The 18,550-nt window shown below is 41.8% G+C and overlaps 1 protein-coding gene across 7 annotated transcripts in view; it reads right to left on the bottom strand.

Moving 5' to 3' along the window:
• Positions 1 to 14,334: 14,334 nt before the first annotated feature.
• ATP11C (ATPase phospholipid transporting 11C (ATP11C blood group)) overlaps positions 14,335 to 18,550 on the bottom strand; it is a 151,855-nt gene continuing 147,639 nt past the window's right edge. For 3 of the 7 annotated variants that reach the window (XM_083159462.1, XM_083159461.1, XM_083159465.1), the window contains exon 29: positions 14,335 to 15,762. In XM_083159462.1, coding sequence (XP_083015588.1) covers positions 15,628 to 15,762 — 135 coding nt within the window. In that variant the 3' untranslated portion in view covers positions 14,335 to 15,627. The remainder of the gene's footprint in view (positions 15,763 to 18,550) is intronic. The other 4 variants (XM_083159466.1, XM_083159464.1, XM_083159463.1 and 1 more) reach the window with 2 other exon arrangements.

Genomic DNA, 18,550 nt, shown 5'->3' with positions numbered 1-18,550 from the left:
CAGTGCAAATTGAAATCCATAATTTTTTATTGTAATATACATCTATATAAAAATTGCTTGCAAGAATGGGATACATTTAAATCCAAGCATTAAAAAAATTGCAGACATATATCCAGTATTTGCAGCATATTACAAAGTAAAAAATAGGCTGTTTCTAACATGGTTAGTTCCTACATTCTTAGATCAAAGATCGTTCATGAGATTAGTGTCAGTCTGCCCTCCCTCAAGTTGTTCACACAATAGTGTTTTTCAGACAGGAAATTAGCATCTAGAAAGTAAAAATGTAATACAAAATAAATGAAAGTGAAAAAAAAAAAAAGGGACTGATCCTACTTGTGTAGTCGATGCAGAGCATTTCTGCGCAACATTTTATGTCAACTTACTTCAGATTCTCCCATTGACTATTAAGGTCATTACAAATATGCCTGAAAAATATTTAATTTATTGATTTAAAAAAAAACGTATTATGGAAAAGTGGGAACAAGCCCAAACGTTGGATCTCTGCACATGAGCAGAGATGGACAATTTGGTGGGACAGATGTAAATAATTAGCCTAAAATCACTATTCATGGTGCTAGTAACCATGGTAACAAGTGTAACGTTTCCTCGCCATTGACATCATACAGTTCCTCTGTCATGTCATAGATTTCTAGTGAATTCAGGTGCTCTACTAAGAGCAGTTATTTCCAAATAATTCAATAGGATACATAGGGTTTTATATACTAGACCTTGGAGAGAGACTAACTGGGGCATTCAATATCGCCACTATTTCCACCAGCGAAAATAGCGGCTGCCTATTCAATGCTGCTGTTTTCGACAGCATTGAAGGCGGATTACGACAAAACAGATCAGACTGTGAAACAAGTTGGATCTGTCTGGTCAGAAAAAGCTGCAGATTGTCGAATTCACGTCCGTTTCCAACAATCCAAAGCCGTTTTCGCAGACATGCCCACTTTCCAAAACATGACGGCTGTCAAGTTACAGGCGAATTAGGTGAAAACGGGCTAGGACATTCGGAATCCCATACGGAATACTCTCCTAAGTAGGCAGCAGTGATGTACCAACCAACCAGCTGCTGTCGTTGTTGGCTAGTACTTTATATTTGTCCAATGCTTAGTACACAGACCCCATAATAACTAAAACTGGTTTGGGTGTAGGCGATGGGTATACTTTAAAGAGAACACATGGGCTGTGTACCTAAAGGATTTTGTTCAATATAGTATAGCCCTAAAACAAAGAATTATTTAGATTTTAAGCAGATCATTATTTTCATAACGATTTGTTGATTTCTATCTTTGGGGCATCAATTATTTTATTTTGGACAAATTTACATCATGCTAGAGTGTATAAGTAGTTTACATGCATTAGAACCATCCAATGTTATGTTGACATAACATAGTAAACATAAATATAAAATTTTAATACATCTATACAAAGAATACTTTATTTTATTTATTCAAGGCAACTGGTAAAATTTTAGATCAGACATTTTTTGCCATGCTAGTTATTTTTTTTTTGTATTTTATACATATCTGTGTGTACAAACAAGTGTGCATTACATTGCAGTGTGACTTTGGGTATAAAAACAACCTGATTTCAACTTTGAGTTAAATACTTCAGCTCATTCACAAAGAAAAATAGAGCGGCAATTGCTCAGGACATTCTAGTGTCAGGAGCAGAAACATACACATACATACTGCTACATGCTAACACAGACACGCAGTCAGCCGTCAACATAAGTCTTGGATTTATAAATGTTTGCAATTATCTAATTTTTTAATACTATATCCATTCAATGTTTACATTATTTACAATTTCAGAAGAATCTACTGAAAGTTAGTCATGCCGATATACAGCAGCCAAAACCAGCCAGGGTATGCAGTATAAAGAAAGAAATCATAATTTTGTTGTTCGGTATTCGGCTACACCAGGTGCTATGCATTACTTAGGTCTGTGGTTCTGGTTTGCAAACAATGGTTTAAATAACTTACCTTTAACTTAATACTTTACTATCAAATATACATACCACTCATTTGTAGAAGGTGCAAGTTTAAGAACACAATAGTAACTATATAGTAGATCATTTACAACAAGTTGGTCCCAAGTTACATTAAAATGATTATCTTGGTGAGATTTTTTTTTTATTCTTATTGCCCAGGTAGGTCTAAATTATACTTAGGGGGCAGTTCAATTATTGGGAAATTTCTGGCTGTTCACATCCCCAAAAATGATGCTTATTCAACTTGGTACATTTTTCCTGGGCACCAATATGGAGTGCTGAGAAAATGTGGGATTTTGGTGTCATCATTCTGAGCGTTCTCTGGGAAATCAAGGCCATCTTGAACCACCCAACAGAGATTTGAAATGGTTACATGCCAAACGTAATTAATTACGGAGCTGAACGGTATACATGAAGTTACTATGTAAGTCCACCAAGCATCCTTGGCACATATTGGCATGTTCGGAAGGAGGTGCTTCTCTATCTTAGAAGGCAGATACAGTGCAGCAAACACAAAGCTCCACCCCTCCCCTCTCCCAAAGCTGCACATGAAGTGGATGTATTTAGGAGTTCCCCAACCCCTTAAGCCAGAGGTTCCTAAAAGTTTTTAAATCACGGCACCCTAGAGTATCAGAATGTTTTTCAGGGCACCCCTAGAACAAAGTTTGTTACCAAGAATAAAAAAAAAAAAATTAAATGAAATAAGTTGTGCTTAAATGTCATCCTTAGGTCCAGTTATGTGGTGAAGGAACACAATTCACTTCTGTTTCCCCACATATTTTATAATTGGAAGCCCCAAGCACTGATTTTGCCTGTTTCATTGGCCATAAATAATTTGAATTAGTTCGGGACCACCAACCTGAGGCACCCCTGCAACTGCTCCGAGGCACCCCAGGGAGCCTAGGCGCACGGTTTGGGAACCACTGCCTTAAGCTATGAATGTGGGTGCTGTATACACAGCCTAGCAAGTGTATGGGTTATGTTGGCTCATAGGGAACTACTGGCACACACAGGCACTTACCCTTAATATAACATGACCTGCGTACCAGACCTCACTATAACCACCACCATTGTTCTGTATCTCTAACCCAATGTCTCTCAGCAGCAACTCAGTCAATGTAAAATGTGCTTCTGCCTAGGGCACAATACTGAGAGTTGGTTGTACAAGTTAATTTCACATCCCAGTAAACACAAAATGGCACTTTACAAACCACATTTTATTTTGTGCTGCACACAAGTTTACCATGCATCTGTTTAGTTCAAGTCTGTGGCCAGGCAGCAAGCTGGGCAGTAAGCAGGACGGAGACAATTGGCACAAAAGCTCAAGGAGAGCAGCAGAGGGAGGGTATGGGAAGCAATCAAAATGTAATCCCAATATAGACCACATGCATAGCACACTGGGACCTGTAGTTCCACAAAAGCTTTACTATTAGTCCACGCGGTTAAAGCGATGGAAGTGACATGAGGTGAGAATGATGGGCACAAGGATAGACTCAGTACAATGGGGCCACCGAGACCTCAGTAAGTAAGACATTATTGTGCAGAGACCCATGTGTTGCACAACATCTCTCAGCATTTGGGAAGAATGGAGATAAAGGAGTTAATTTGAGCATTTTTAAAAGGTGTCTCCTGTGAGAAGTTTTACATTATGTAAATCATGGAGCTGTATTTGTTGGAGATCAGCGCAATGCCTCTGTGTGAAGCGTGGATCTGCCAGGGCATCTGGTAGAAGGATAACCACATCCTGAACAGCTTTTGTTCGACCCAACCAAAATGTGGCATAATATTGTTCCTTACCCAGGGCACTAAAACGCCTAGTTATGGCTCGGACTACACTGTCCTCTTTTTGTACAGTATGAGAGTTAAAGAGGTCTAATACTTTTTAACATAGCTATAAGAAAATCCTAATATAGAGGTAATGTACACTACATCAATGAGCATTCAATAAATAAAGCCTTTTTCCAGATGCCAGCAGTTGGTTAGATACATTAATTAGCAGAAGCTATCTGACAGTACTAGGGTAGAGGGTGTGGGTCATAGGGTCAACAGTATAAAGGTCATTAATCAATAGGTTGACGTGCAGATCAACATTGACAAAAAGTTGACATGTCAACATTTACACAATTGTCGATGTCGACACCTAAGCTTTTTTTTTTTCTTGGTGTCAAAGTTGCCATGCTTCTAGGCCAGAAACTTTGCTCTGCTACTACTGCACTCGGAACACTTTACCATTTCCAATCAGTGGCCACATGGATTAAAAAGTTTGGAAAACTCCCCCCAAAAATGAGTAATTGTAAAAAAAACTCATGTCAACTTTTTGGTGTCAAACTATTAACAGTTGATCAAGAAACTGTCACCCTATCACCACGATTCCCTTGGTTGGGTATAGTTCTCTACTCAAAGAGGAGTGGATCGTACGCAGTCTTCTGCATAAATCCAGCCCCATATGGTACTAGCTATAAAATCACCAGCACAAAACAGATTTTTATGCTGGGTATGTCAGTACTGCTATGGTTTGGCAGATGATGCAGTGGTGGGGACTGGGTATACACAGAGGACTACCAGAAATGCCCTACTAAAGAGACTATATTTTAGAATCTTCTCCCAGAAGTGCCGTTAGATATTCTGCTAGATACTATCTAGCCAACTAAGGTTAACTAGGGATTTATCTTTACTACCTAGACCAACTGGATTGATTAAGTATCTCTTTGGTGAAAAAATAGCCACACTTGACGCCCCATTAAGAACCCTTTCAGTTTTTAAATGCTAAATATTTAGTTAAAAACCCTAAAATTTGTTTTACTGATACAGAGACTACATCATACTTTCCAATCATTACAAGACACATCTTGCAATTCACTCCAATATTCCAAAACTAAAGCATAAAGTTACACCTTCTCCAAAAGGCTACAATTATCAACTACCATATACAATAATGGGAGATGTAATAGAGGTTTATTACCTTTCTTTATCTTAAAATTTTCTTTACATAAAAAGAAGAGATGAGCAGGTTCAGTTTTACTCTGATTTACTCAATTCCTATAGCAAAATTATTAAAATTTTGGATTTTTTCCGATTGGCTATCGGCTGTCAAGTGTTTTGGATAGCCAATAAGATCCCGCTTTGAGAGCTGAGTAAAACCAAACCCACTCATCTCTAATAAAAAAGACCCATTTATAATCAACATTTTAGATTTCTTACTAATTTGGGAAATTCTAACACACACAGGTAAAAGTTAAAATTTGCAGTGTATTCATGACTAATAAGATAACAAATAATATTTTTTCATGAAGGTTACACAATACTAATATCTGGAATGCTATTGATGGGCAAATGTAAACACAAACTTTATTGTGCGTTTATTGTGCATTATGAAAAAGGGTTTTGTAATAGGACTATTAAATCAAATGTATGCCAATTAGTCAAATAGCATTTTCTTTACTGCTCTGTTTTGAGAGCCCATAAAAAAATATATTTTTTTTAATAAATAGTTTTTATTTTTTCACAGCAGTCCGTAACAAACCACATTTAAATTCTAGCAACGTCATTGCATTGTTCAGAACCTCTCTATGGGAGGTGAGAACACTGCATCCAAGTACTCTATTAGTGCCAATACGCCTACTTCCATATATAAAAGACTGCACAGAACAGATTAACCCCTTCATGACAGAGCCAGTTTGTGCCTTCATGACAGAGCCCTTTTTTTCAAATCTGACATGTCTCACTTAAGTGGGGATAACTTTTTTTTGCTTTTACTTATCCCAGTGATTTTGAGATTGTTTTCTCGTGACACATTGTACTTCAAGTTAGTGGTAAATTTTCGTCGATACAGTCTGTGTTTTTTTGTGAAAAATACCAAAATATCGTGAAAAAATGGAAAATTTTGCAATTTGCAAAATGTTAAATTTTCTGCTTGTGAGACAAATAATCATACCACTCAAAATAGTTAATAACTAACATAGACCATATGTCTACTTTATGTTTCCATCATTATTTCAACTTCCTTTTAATTTTTTTGGACACTAGGAGGCTTACAATATGAATAGCAAATTCTCAAATTTTCATGAAAATTTCAAACACTGATTTTTTTAGGGACCAGTTCAGTTCTGATGTGACTTTGAGGGACTTGTATGTGAGACACCCCCATAAATGATGCCATTTCAAAAACTGCACCCCTCACAGTATTCAAAACAGCATTTTGGAAGTTTGTTAACCCTTTAGGTGTTTCACAGGAATTAAAACAAAGTGTAGGTGAAATTTCAAAATTTCTTTTTTTTTGCAGAGTTTCAATTTTAATACATTTTTCTAACGAATACAGTAGATTTTACTAGAGAAATGTGACTAAAAATTGATTCCCCCAATTCTTTTGTTTTCAAAAATATCCTATATGTGGCCCTAGTGTGCACGTTGACCAAACCACAGGCTTCATAATAGAAGGAGCACCTACTTGATTTTGGAGCCTCCTTTTTATGAGATTTTTTTTTAGGCACCATGTAGGTTTCTAGGCACCATAAGTGCTAAAAGTTAGGAACCTCCCCCACAAGTCACCCCATTTTGCAATCTACACCCCTCAGGGAATTCATCTAGGGGTATAGTGTACATTTCAAACCCCCAGGGGTTTCACCAATTTTGGTACAACTGGGATGTGAAAATGAAAAATTACATTTTTTTACACAAACATGCAGTTCTGGCTCAAAATTTTTCATTTTCACAAGGAATGAAGGAGACAAAGCACCCCAAAATCTGTGCCCCAATTTCTCCCGAGTACGGCAATGCCTCACATGTGACCAAAAAATACCAGTTGGGTGCATGGCAGGACTCAGAAGGGAAGGAGTGATTTTTGGATTTTGCAGCACAGATTTTGGTGGAATGAATGGTGGGTGCTATGTTGCACCAATACAGTGGAACCCCCCCACAAGTCACCCCATTTTGCAAAGTACACCCCTCAGGGAATTCATCTAGGGGTATAGTGTACATTTCAAACCCCCAGGGGTTTCACCAATTTTGGTACAACTGGGATGTGAAAATGGAAAATTACATTTTTTTACACAAACATGCAGTTCTGGCTCAAAATTTTTCATTTTCACAAGGAATGAAGGAGACAAAGCACCCCAAAATCTGTGCCCCAATTTCTCCCGAGTACGGCAATGCCTCACATGTGACCAAAAAATACCAGTTGGGTGCATGGCAGGACTCAGAAGGGAAGGAGTGATTTTTGGATTTTGCAGCAAAGATTTCGGTGGAATGAATGGTGGGTGCTATGTTGCATTAGCAAGACTCCCAAAGCACCAATACAGTGGAACCCCCCCACAAGTCACCCCATTTTGCAAAGTACACCCCTCAGGGAATTCATCTAGGGGTATAGTGTACATTTCAAACCCCCAGGGGTTTCACCAATTTTGGTACAACTGGGATGTGAAAATGGAAAATTACATTTTTTTACACAAACATGCAGTTCTGGCTCAAAATTTTTCATTTTCACAAGGAATGAAGGAGACAATGCACCCCAAAATCTGTGCCCCAATTTCTCCAGAGTACGGCAATGCCTCACATGTGACCAAAAAATACCAGTTGGGTGCATGGCAGGACTTAGAAGGGAAGGAGTGATTTTTAGATTTTGCAGCTCAGATTCTGGTGGTTTTTTGGTGGGTGCTATGTCGCATTAGCAAGACCCCCCAAGCACCAATACAGTGGAACCCCCCCACAAGTCACCCCATTTTGCAAAGTACACCCCTCAGGGAATTCATCTAGGGGTATAGTGTACATTTCAAACCCCCAGGGGTTTCACCAATTTTGGTACAACTGGGATGTGAAAATGGAAAATTACATTTTTTTACACAAACATGCAGTTCTGGCTCAAAATTTTTCATTTTCACAAGGAATGAAGGAGACAATGCACCCCAAAATCTGTGCCCCAATTTCTCCCGAGTACGGCAATGCCTCACATGTGACCAAAAAATACCAGTTGGGTGCATGGCAGGACTCAGAAGGGAAGGAGTGATTTTTGGATTTTGCAGCAAAGATTTTGGTGGAATGAATGGTGGGTGCTATGTTGCATTAGCAAGACTCCCAAAGCACCAATACAGTGGAACCCCCCCACAAGTCACCCCATTTTGCAAAGTACACCCCTCAGGGAATTCATCTAGGGGTATAGTGTACATTTCAAACCCCCAGGGGTTTCACCAATTTTGGTACAACTGGGATGTGAAAATGGAAAATTACATTTTTTTACACAAACATGCAGTTCTGGCTCAAAATTTTTCATTTTCACAAGGAATGAAGGAGACAATGCACCCCAAAATCTGTGCCCCAATTTCTCCAGAGTACGGCAATGCCTCACATGTGACCAAAAAATACCAGTTGGGTGCATGGCAGGACTTAGAAGGGAAGGAGTGATTTTTAGATTTTGCAGCTCAGATTCTGGTGGTTTTTTGGTGGGTGCTATGTCGCATTAGCAAGACCCCCCAAGCACCAATACAGTGGAACCCCCCCACAAGTCACCCCATTTTGCAAAGTACACCCCTCAGGGAATTCATCTAGGGGTATAGTGTACATTTCAAACCCCCAGGGGTTTCACCAATTTTGGTACAACTGGGATGTGAAAATGGAAAATTACATTTTTTTACACAAACATGCAGTTCTGGCTCAAAATTTTTCATTTTCACAAGGAATGAAGGAGACAAAGCACCCCAAAATCTGTGCCCCAATTTCTCCCGAGTACGGCAATGCCTCACATGTGACCAAAAAATACCAGTTGGGTGCATGGCAGGACTTAGAAGGGAAGGAGTGATTTTTGGATTTTGCAGCTCAGATTCTGGTGGAATTTTGGTGGGTGCTATGTCGCATTAGCAAGACCCCCCAAGCACCAATACAGTGGAACCCCCCCACAAGTGACCCCATTTTGCAAACTACACCCCTCAGGGAATTCATCTAGGGGTATAGTGTACATTTCAAACCCCCAGGGGTTTCACCAATTTTGGTATAACTGGGATGTGAAAATGGAAAATTACATTTTTTTACACAAACATGCAGTTCTGGCTCAAAATTTATCATTTTCACAAGGAATGAAGGAGACAAAGCACCCCAAAATCTGTGCCCCAATTTCTCCCGAGTACGGCAATGCCTCACATGTGACCAAAAAATACCAGTTGGGTGCATGGCAGGACTCAGAAGGGAAGGAGTGATTTTTGGATTTTGGAGCACAGATTTTGGTGGAATGAATGGTGGGTGCTATGTTGCATTACCAATACAGTGGAACCCCCCCACAAGTCACCCCATTTTGCAAACTACACCCCTCAGGGAATTCATCTAGGGGTATAGTGTACATTTCAAACCCCCAGGGGTTTCACCAATTTTGGTACAACTGGGATGTGAAAATGGAAAATTACATTTTTTTACACAAAAATGTACTTCTGGCTCAAAATTTTTCATTTTCACAAGGAATGAAGGAGACAAAGCACCACAAAATCTGTGCCCCCATTTCTCCAGAGTACGGCAATGCCTCACATGTGACCAAAAAATACCAGTTGGGTGCATGGCAGGACTCAGAAGGGAAGGAGTGATTTTTGGATTTTGCAGCAAAGATTTTGGTGGAATGAATGGTGGGTGCTATGTTGCATTACCAATACAGTGGAACCCCCCCACAAGTCACCCCATTTTGCAAACTACACCCCTCAGGGAATTCATCTAGGGGTATAGTGTACATTTCAAACCCCCAGGGGTTTCATCAATTTTGGTACAACTGGGCAGTGAAAATGAAAAAAATACATTTTTTTACACAAAAATGTACTTCTGGCTCAAAATTTTTCATTTTCACAAGGAATGAAGGAGACAAAGCACCCCAAAATCTGTGCCCCCATTTCTCCAGAGTACGGCAATGCCTCACATGTGACCAAAAAATACCAGTTGGGTGCATGGCAGGACTCAGAAGGGAAGGAGTGATTTTTGGATTTTGCAGCTCAGATTCTGGTGGAATGAATGGTGGGTGCTATGTGGCATTAGCAAGACCCCCGAAGCACGGTGAAATGATGAACCTAATAATCCATAGATGTGTGGTATATTTTAAAGCACTCCTTTATACATAGGCCGGGTTTGTCGGGGCAAGTTTCACAGTGGAAAATAGTTTCCTTTCTTATTCCCTTTTTATAACAAACTTTGCACCTTTTTTGTGTCCTGCCCTTTCTTGCAGTGGAGGGGATTTCGTTGGGAAAATGCTGCCCTGGTACAATACGGGGGCCAGTACTAGAAGTACTGGGGCCCTCTGCCTGCTGATTCCCAAATGTTAGGCTCTTTATGACTTCCTCTTGAAAGTGCATAAATGTCCCCCTCTGGCCGGTAGAACGGAATAGCACGTAAGCGTTATACAGTGCCATCTGGATGATATACACGGCCAGCTTCTTGTACCAGATATTTGTTTTCCGCAGGGCACTGTACGGCTTTAGTACCTGATCTGAAAGATCCACTCCGCCCATGTACTTATTGTAATCTAGGATACAATTTGGTTTGGAGGTGTGGGTACTGGTACCTCGTACAGGGATGGAGGTGGTACTGTCTCCATGAATTGTTGTCAGTATAAGGACATCCCTCTTGTCCTTATATTTGACCAACAACATATTTTCGGTGCATATTCCCCTGCTTTCACCCCTTCTCATTACTTGGGCAATGTGCGTTTTGGGGAGGCCTCTTTGGTTCTTGCGCACAGTACCGCAAGCTGCTGTACCTCTTGAACCAAGGGCCTTAAACAGGGGGATGCTGGTGTAAAAGTTATCCACATAGAGGTGATAACCCTTATCCAGGAAGGGGTGCATTAAATCCCAGACAATTTTTCCACTAACACCTACGAGGGAGGGGGGGCATTCTGGTGGTTCAATTCTTGAATCCTTCCCTTCATATACCCTAAACTTGTGGGTGTACCCTGTGGTGCTTTCACACAGCTTATACATTTTTATGCCATACCTTGCCCTCTTACTGGGAAGGTACTGGCGGAATTTAACCCTTCCTTTAAAATGTATAAGGGACTCGTCGATACTAATACATTTATCAGGGATGTATAGCTCTGCAAATTTGGCACTGAAATGATCAATGACCGGCCTGACTTTGAATAGCCTGTCAAAGGTGGGATCATCTCTGGGTGGGCACTGTGCATTATCGGTGTAATGTATAAATTTATGGATTGCCTCAAAACGAGCCCGGGGCATGGCCATACGGTGAAATGGGGTGCTGTACAGAACATCTGTACTCCAATATTGCCTAATTTGTGGCTTTTTTACTATGCCCATATGTAACACCAGACCCCAAAACGTCATCATCTCTACTGCATCTACAGGGGTCCACCTAGCAAATGATGACGTGGGGTTTTGAGCAATAAACTGCTGGGCATATAAATTAGTTTGGTCCACCATTAAATTTATAAAATCATCAGAGAAAAATAATTTGAAAAAGTCAATTTCTCTGAGACCTGTTGAATCAAATTGGATTCCTGGGATGGCCAAAAACTCAGGAACCTGGGGCTCAAAATTGTCTGGTGGTGGGGTCCATACGAGATCAATTATTGGGGGGGGGGTCTCAGCTGCTCTACGGGGGCGTCTTTGAGGGGGTCCCTCATCATCAGAGGAGGAAGAGGAGCTTAAGACAAATCCTTCAAATTCCCCGCTTGCCTCACTGGCTGTGTCAGAGTCAGATGCAAGCATGGCATATGCCTCCTCCACCGAATACATTCTCCTGGATGACTGGGACGACATTTGGGATGACATTTGGGATGCCATTTATATTTTTGTGTTACTGGTAGTGAAATGTTTCAACACGTGTATAGTGTAGGGGGGGGTACAAACTTTATTTCAACCCAGGGGGTATGTAGTGTGTATTGTGTATGTAGTGCAGAAAAAAAAAATACAAAAAAAAAAAAATTGAAGGGTTCAAAAAAAAAAAAATGGAAGGGGTTAAAAAAAAAAAAAATGGAAGGGGTTAAAAAAAAAAAAAATGGAAGGGGTTAAAAAAAAAAAAAAAGGTCCTGCGCCAAAAATTGAGCACAGATGTTGGTCAGTAACGTCCGTCACTGAACAGCGCTCAAAGGCAACAGGAATTTGATCAAAAAAAAAAAAAAATAGATCAACCCTATGCCGAAAAAGCTGATCAGTGATGTACGTCACTGATCAGTGCACAGTGGCCACAGGACACACACAAAATCACAGTGTGTGTAAAAAAAAAATGTAAAAAAGACCCCACAGCACTCACAAAAAATAAAAAAAGGTGATCAGTGATGCGACACTGATTACCAGTGAGGGGCAGCAGGTGCACAACCTTTGGTGGTACTGACAGGTATATATAAAAAAAAAAAACCTCTGTACCCCCAAAAAGTTGCTGATCACCTCAGATATAGTGATCAGCACAAAAAGGCGGGGGCAGCCGACACAAAATTTAGCACTCTATCACTATCTCTCTCTATCTCTCACTATCTATCACTCTATGACACTGCAGCAGTTATATAAAAAATATATAGCACAATCTGTCACTATCTCTCTATCTCTCTCTCTCTATCTCTCTCTATCTATCTATAGCTCTATCACACTGCAGCAGCACAAAATATAGCACTAGGCCTCTCTATCTCTCTCTATCTCTCTCTATCTCTTTCAGTTATATAAAAAATATATAGCACAATCTGTCACTATCTCTCTCTCTATCTCTCTCTCTCTATCTCTCTCTATCTCTCTATCTATAGCTCTATCACACTGCAGCAGCACAAAATATAGCACTAGGCCTCTCTATCTCTCTCTATCTCTCTCTATCTCTCTCTCTCTAACTCTCTCTAACTATCTATCTAATAAATCGCAGCAGCACAAGATGCAGCACAAGATGCAGCACAGGATGTCACAAAATGTCACAATATCAATGATCAATGATCAGGTAAGGGTTCTGGTCAGTATAGGCGGCAGGTGGGGCACGGTGACCGCACTGCACGCTTTTCCAGACCGGAATGGCGTCTGCAGTGCAGTCACCGTTAGTTTAAACCCCCCTCCACGGCTGTGATTGGTCCGTCGGTCCGACGGACCAATCACGGCCTTTGGGGGCGGGCGGGGTGAGGTGGGGTGACACCAGTGTCACCCTTACACCCCGCGGTGATTGGTGCTGTACTTTACAGCACCAATCACCTCCGATCCCGTGTCACCGGCGAACGTTATTCGCCGGTGACACAGGAAAACGCTGTGAATGGCTGTTCACACTGAACAGCCAATCACAGCGATCGGCGACGGGGGGGCGGCATCGCCGCCCCCCCTGGGCATGCACGGACATGTCTGCTGTCAGGGACAGCAGACATCGTCCCTCTGTCACTGCGTCTCTAGACGCAGTGACAGTTTTAAGCCATGACGTATATATACGTCAACGGTCGGGAAGTACTTCCCGGCCATGACGTATATATACGTCAATTGTCGTGAAGGGGTTAAAAAATAAAAAATAAATACCTGGAATTACACAAATCAATAGCACAGTAATACAAAAAAGGCATAATGGAATGTTGACAGCAGATATAAAACACCATGAAAAAAAACAAACATGACAATATAAAAAAGTTTTATGATTATATCTAATAATATATAAGAGATTAGATGTAAAAAAAGAGTTTGATTGTGCTCAATGAGCTTTTTTGAAAGACAGTATCAATAATGCATAAACTGATCCGGCAATGGGCCTGGCTCAGAGGTGCCAGCAGTTGCATGCACAGCTGCAATTTTGGCCATAGAGTTTTCGGTACTTGTTTCCTAGAACGGCCACAACGATTTAGATCGTTGTGGTCGGAAGATAAAAAATCGGTCGGTCGCATCGCATGCGATTTGGTCGCATGCGATGCGATCGACCGATTTTTCACCCGATTTTTTATTTTTTTTCACCCGATTTTTTGTAATTGCCCCCCCAAATGTTAGTAAGTGGGCTAGACCCCACGATAGACGTGAACCCGAAGCGTGGCGAGCGCAGCGAGCCCGCGAGGGGCGGCGGTACGCGTCCTCCGACCTTTTCATTCCCCTACTATCCACTAGGGCGTGGAGTGAGAATATAATAGTGTGGCGAGCGCAGCGAGCCACCGAGCCCGAAGCGTGGCGAGCGCAGCGAGCCCCGCGAGGGGACGCGTATAACTTCACAGGTATACGCGTCCCCTCGCGGGGCTCGCTGCGCTCGCCACGCTTCGGGCTCGGTGGCTCGCTGCGCTCGCCACACTATTATATTCTCACTCCACGCCCTAGTGGATAGTAGGGGAATGAAAAGGTCGGAGGACGCGTACCGCCGCCCCTCGCGGGCTCGCTGCGCTCGCCACGCTTCGGGTTCACGTCTATCGTGGGGTCATGGCGGCCACATAAAAAATGTGAAATGGGTCATATTGACCCATTTCACCTTTTTTATCATTTTTCCCTATGTGAGATGGACTTAATCAAGTCCATCTCATCTTGTGCCATTATAATGGCACAAGACCGACCGATTTCAATGTTAAAAGATTTTTTAACATTGAAGTCTATGGAAAAATCGGGTGAATCGGTCGGTCGCATCGCGGCCGATTTTAATTGGTCGCGACCGACCGATTGACCCGATTTCTGTCAATCAAAGTGAAAAATTAGTAAAAAATCGGCCACATCGGGAGGATCGTGTCCCTTAATTAAGAGCCACGATCCCTCACGATTGTGGCCGTTCTAGGAAACAAGTACCGAGTTTTCTTAAAATATACTAATGACTTAGCCACTGTATTATGCACAGAGGAGGCCATTGCTGGCGTCTCACATCCACCGCTCACGTACATAAGCGGGAACATCGGGTACACCTCAAATCAGACCACTGAGCAAACCCATGCTGTATCGGACAGAGGGCCTCTCCTAAGATGCCAGGGCTTCTATGGCTGTGAACGAAATGGCAGTGGCTGGGGTTAGGAAACACCCAGAACGCAGTCCAGACACACCTGCATTTTCTAAATACCCCCACCAATTACCCCCCAAACACTACCAGTCACTCACTCTGCAAATGAAAACGCTGTGTGTCTGCAATCGCTATGCTGAATGTGCACAGTGCGGCTTTGGCATGGGCGCAGTGGCAAAAAGTTGACCTACTGCGTCAGACACTAACATTGCCTCCACCTCCGACTCAGGCACAATGTATGGAAAAAATAAATTAAATGGTATTCTCAGTGCAATCATGCATGGTTAGTCCGTCACAAATTCTCTTCTCGTGTTTAAAAATAAAAAAAATTATAATAGCGGGAAACGCATCTTTAAATGGCAAGGGATGTGAAATATTTTTGCATATATGAGAAGTTATTATATACAGCTCATGCACCAAGATATTGAGGAAAGTAGTTAAATCTGAAAGAAGCAGCATTGCCTGGATAAGCAGACGTCTGTGCAGCAAGTACAGAGCAGACATGTGTGGGTGCGGTGTACAACCCGGGTCCTGTACTTGGTTAGTGCCGTGTTGCCTTGTGGACTTTTGGGTTCCTGGCTTCAGTATTTGTTCTGGTCACAGATAAAAGCTCAGGCATGTGTGACCTATTTAGATAAAAGAAGTGTGTGTATGTGTCAGGGGGCTGTTTTCAAAGTTGCCCCCCATCTTTTTCATTGTCAGTCATTAGTGGTTGGCATTGCACGGTGTGTTTATTTATTTAATTGGTAAAGGTCTTGAGAGTTCAACAAAGGGCTCAGTTTGTATTCCTCAATTATCATTTGAGAGACGCACCCATTCTCCATGTTTTTGTAGGAAACCAGCATTGGCATCTTGAATTGTAATTTCTGAAAAAGACAATAATTAAATTAATAATTAGCTTCAATGAAAAGGTTGCATTGTCTAATAATTTACTGTACACACAGTGAGCAGTGCCATAGGCTACAGATGAGAGTTTGTGCAGCTTTTGTTTTGTTCTAGGAATATATATACCAGGATGATGTTTGTGATCAGCACTTTGCAGATAGTTGGCAATCTTACAACAGATAGATAATATAGAATATCAAACCACGATAATGAGATCCTGCTCCTGCTGACCAGTTGCTGCCATTTCATAATTTCAAAAATATATGGTTGTTCATTTTGTGCACCACAGTGGTGCCCTAGTTAATGCTATGGCCAACAGTAGTGCCCTAGTTCACATTATACTACAGAGTAGCTTCAGTTCATATTGTCAGTTTGAAGCATTGGTGCTATTAAAATGGTTGGAGGGTGAAAGGTGCAAGGTAACATGGGTCAAGGAGGACCCACACCACACACATATTTATATTTACCTCTAAACAGTCCTGAGGTGGCTGGCACTGGAGACATAAATTCCCAGGGAAATGGCAAGGCAGCTATTTTCCCAATGATTTACGCATGTGCAGTAACTATGCCCCCTGGAATAGGATACAGGCGCCATTTTCCCAGAGACCTGCATATGCACAGTAGACTGCAGTCTCGTACAGAGAGGATGGGGCATGTAAGGAGCCTGCACACAAGCCCCTTCATCTCTTGCAGCCAGTACACATGCCACACAGTGCCTTAAATTCACATTATGCCACACAGTGCTTAGTGATCAATTCCAGGAACCTGGCAGACAACTTTATGATCTGGATGCATTTGAGTTAGGCCCCTAAATATCTGGGCCCCATAGCCATTGCAACCACTACAATCACACCCTATTTATATAGACAGTACTTTAGGTTAATATACTGTAAGCATTGTTTGCCAAAGATGGAAAACTGACATTTATATCTGAACAGGAGGGTTGAAGGAGAACTGTGGGCACTATTGGTATCTTACAGAGAGTGTATGTGTGTAGTCATAGTGATTTATCACCAATAACAGCACTGATAATGCCACACATGCCTGCCTAGAACTTAAGGACATTAATCAGGAGGAACATAGCAGAAGTAAGACAGCAGCACAGTTAGAACAGTCCTACATACACAAAATAAGAAGCTGGCCTTTTACAGACACTGACTATATGAACATATTGTAATTTAGCGCACTTCTATTACACTAAATGGTTCCCTTACATTCAACTCTTAAATTATTTCCTAACGCAACCAAAAGCACATCTTGAGTTGTTAATGAAAAGTAATATACAACAATGCTTTCCAAAAAAACTTTCCTCACTTTTGGAAAGTCCCTATCTAACAACGCCTCGGGCACCACAGAATTGTTTGTAGGCTTAGCAGAGTCTTGGGAAACATATAGTAGACATAAACAATGTTCTTCCAGGTAAAATAATCTAATTTCATATGAAAGCAGATGCATCATGGAACAAGAGAAAAGAAAACCTGCTTATACGTATAGGCCTTTATGTAACACACCCTTTATCTTTGTACAATGCATACAGTGCTTTTTATAAAGTTATGGCATGGTGTCTGCACAGTCTACTTCACAATTTCAGGTTCTTGACAAAGCTCAACTGCTACTAACATTGTCTTTTAGTGTACATTTATCTTGAGATGAAACAATAATTAAATCGAAGACTCGCTAGTGTATGGAAACCAGCGGAGGTATACCCCTTTTACACCAAGGAATAACCCAGGTTGGACCCAGGTCAGCGTTGGTGTAAAAGGGGTCAACCCAGGTCCAGTAACACTGGTCTCCTACCCAGGTCCTGACCAGGGTTGAACACTGGTTGGACCTGGGTCGTGGGCGGTGTAAATGGTCCCAACCCAGGTTGGGACATCTGGGTAGTGCTCAAAGGATACCAGAAGTGCTGGACGCCTTTCCACAGTGCGCTGCAGTGGCAAAAGACAGCAGCCAGGAAGGATACGGGCAGTGCACACAGAAATCATAATTGGATACAGTATCATTCATATTATTATTATTATATTTTGGGGGGGGGGGGGGGGGGGCACATGGGAGATTCGGTCTGTGGCTGCAGGGAGAGGGGCTGGGGAGAGCTCATGGATGATGCTGCACTTTTATACCACTATGTATGATTGAGCAATGAATAAAACTTTTTGAAAAATATTTTACTAAATAAACAAACAAACATTTTTCAAAGCTAACTTGTCATGTCTTTTAATTTTTATTTTAAATCATTGAGGGAAAGTTGGATGGCAGTTTATCCTAAAATGGACATTTTTTATGTCATCCATAGGGAAACGCAGTGCTGACCCAGGTTCAGTGTAAACGGCGCAGACCTGGGTCCGACCTGGGTCACAGTGCTGTGTAAATGGGGTATGAATCTGGGTCCAACCCTGGAAACTGCCATGTTCAAAGACCAGGGTCCGACCAGGGATTTTGGTGTAAAAGGGGTATTACCTGCCTGAGGCTAAAGTCAAGCACACAACTTAGCAAACAGGCTGGCTTCCAGAGACTGCAGCAGCTGCAGACCATATTAGCCAGATAAGGCTGCTGCAATAGCAGGGGAGTGGCTTCCCATGAAAAGTACTCTCTGCTATCATGGTTTGAGATGGCAGTCCCAGAGTGAGAGAATTCTTACTACTCCATTGAAGGTCTGTCTAGCTGCCTGTCGCTTCCAATGGTAAGCCACTGCAAGGCAGTTCATGTGGGTGGCAGTGGCGGAACTACCGAGGGTGCAGGGGGTGCCGCTGCTATGGGGCCCGGCGGCTG

This window comes from Crinia signifera, chromosome 9 (genome assembly GCF_055691185.1).
Source record: "Crinia signifera chromosome 9, ASM5569118v1, whole genome shotgun sequence".
Lineage (NCBI taxonomy): Eukaryota > Metazoa > Chordata > Amphibia > Anura > Myobatrachidae > Crinia > Crinia signifera.
This window is presented reverse-complemented; position numbering and strand designations above follow the sequence as displayed.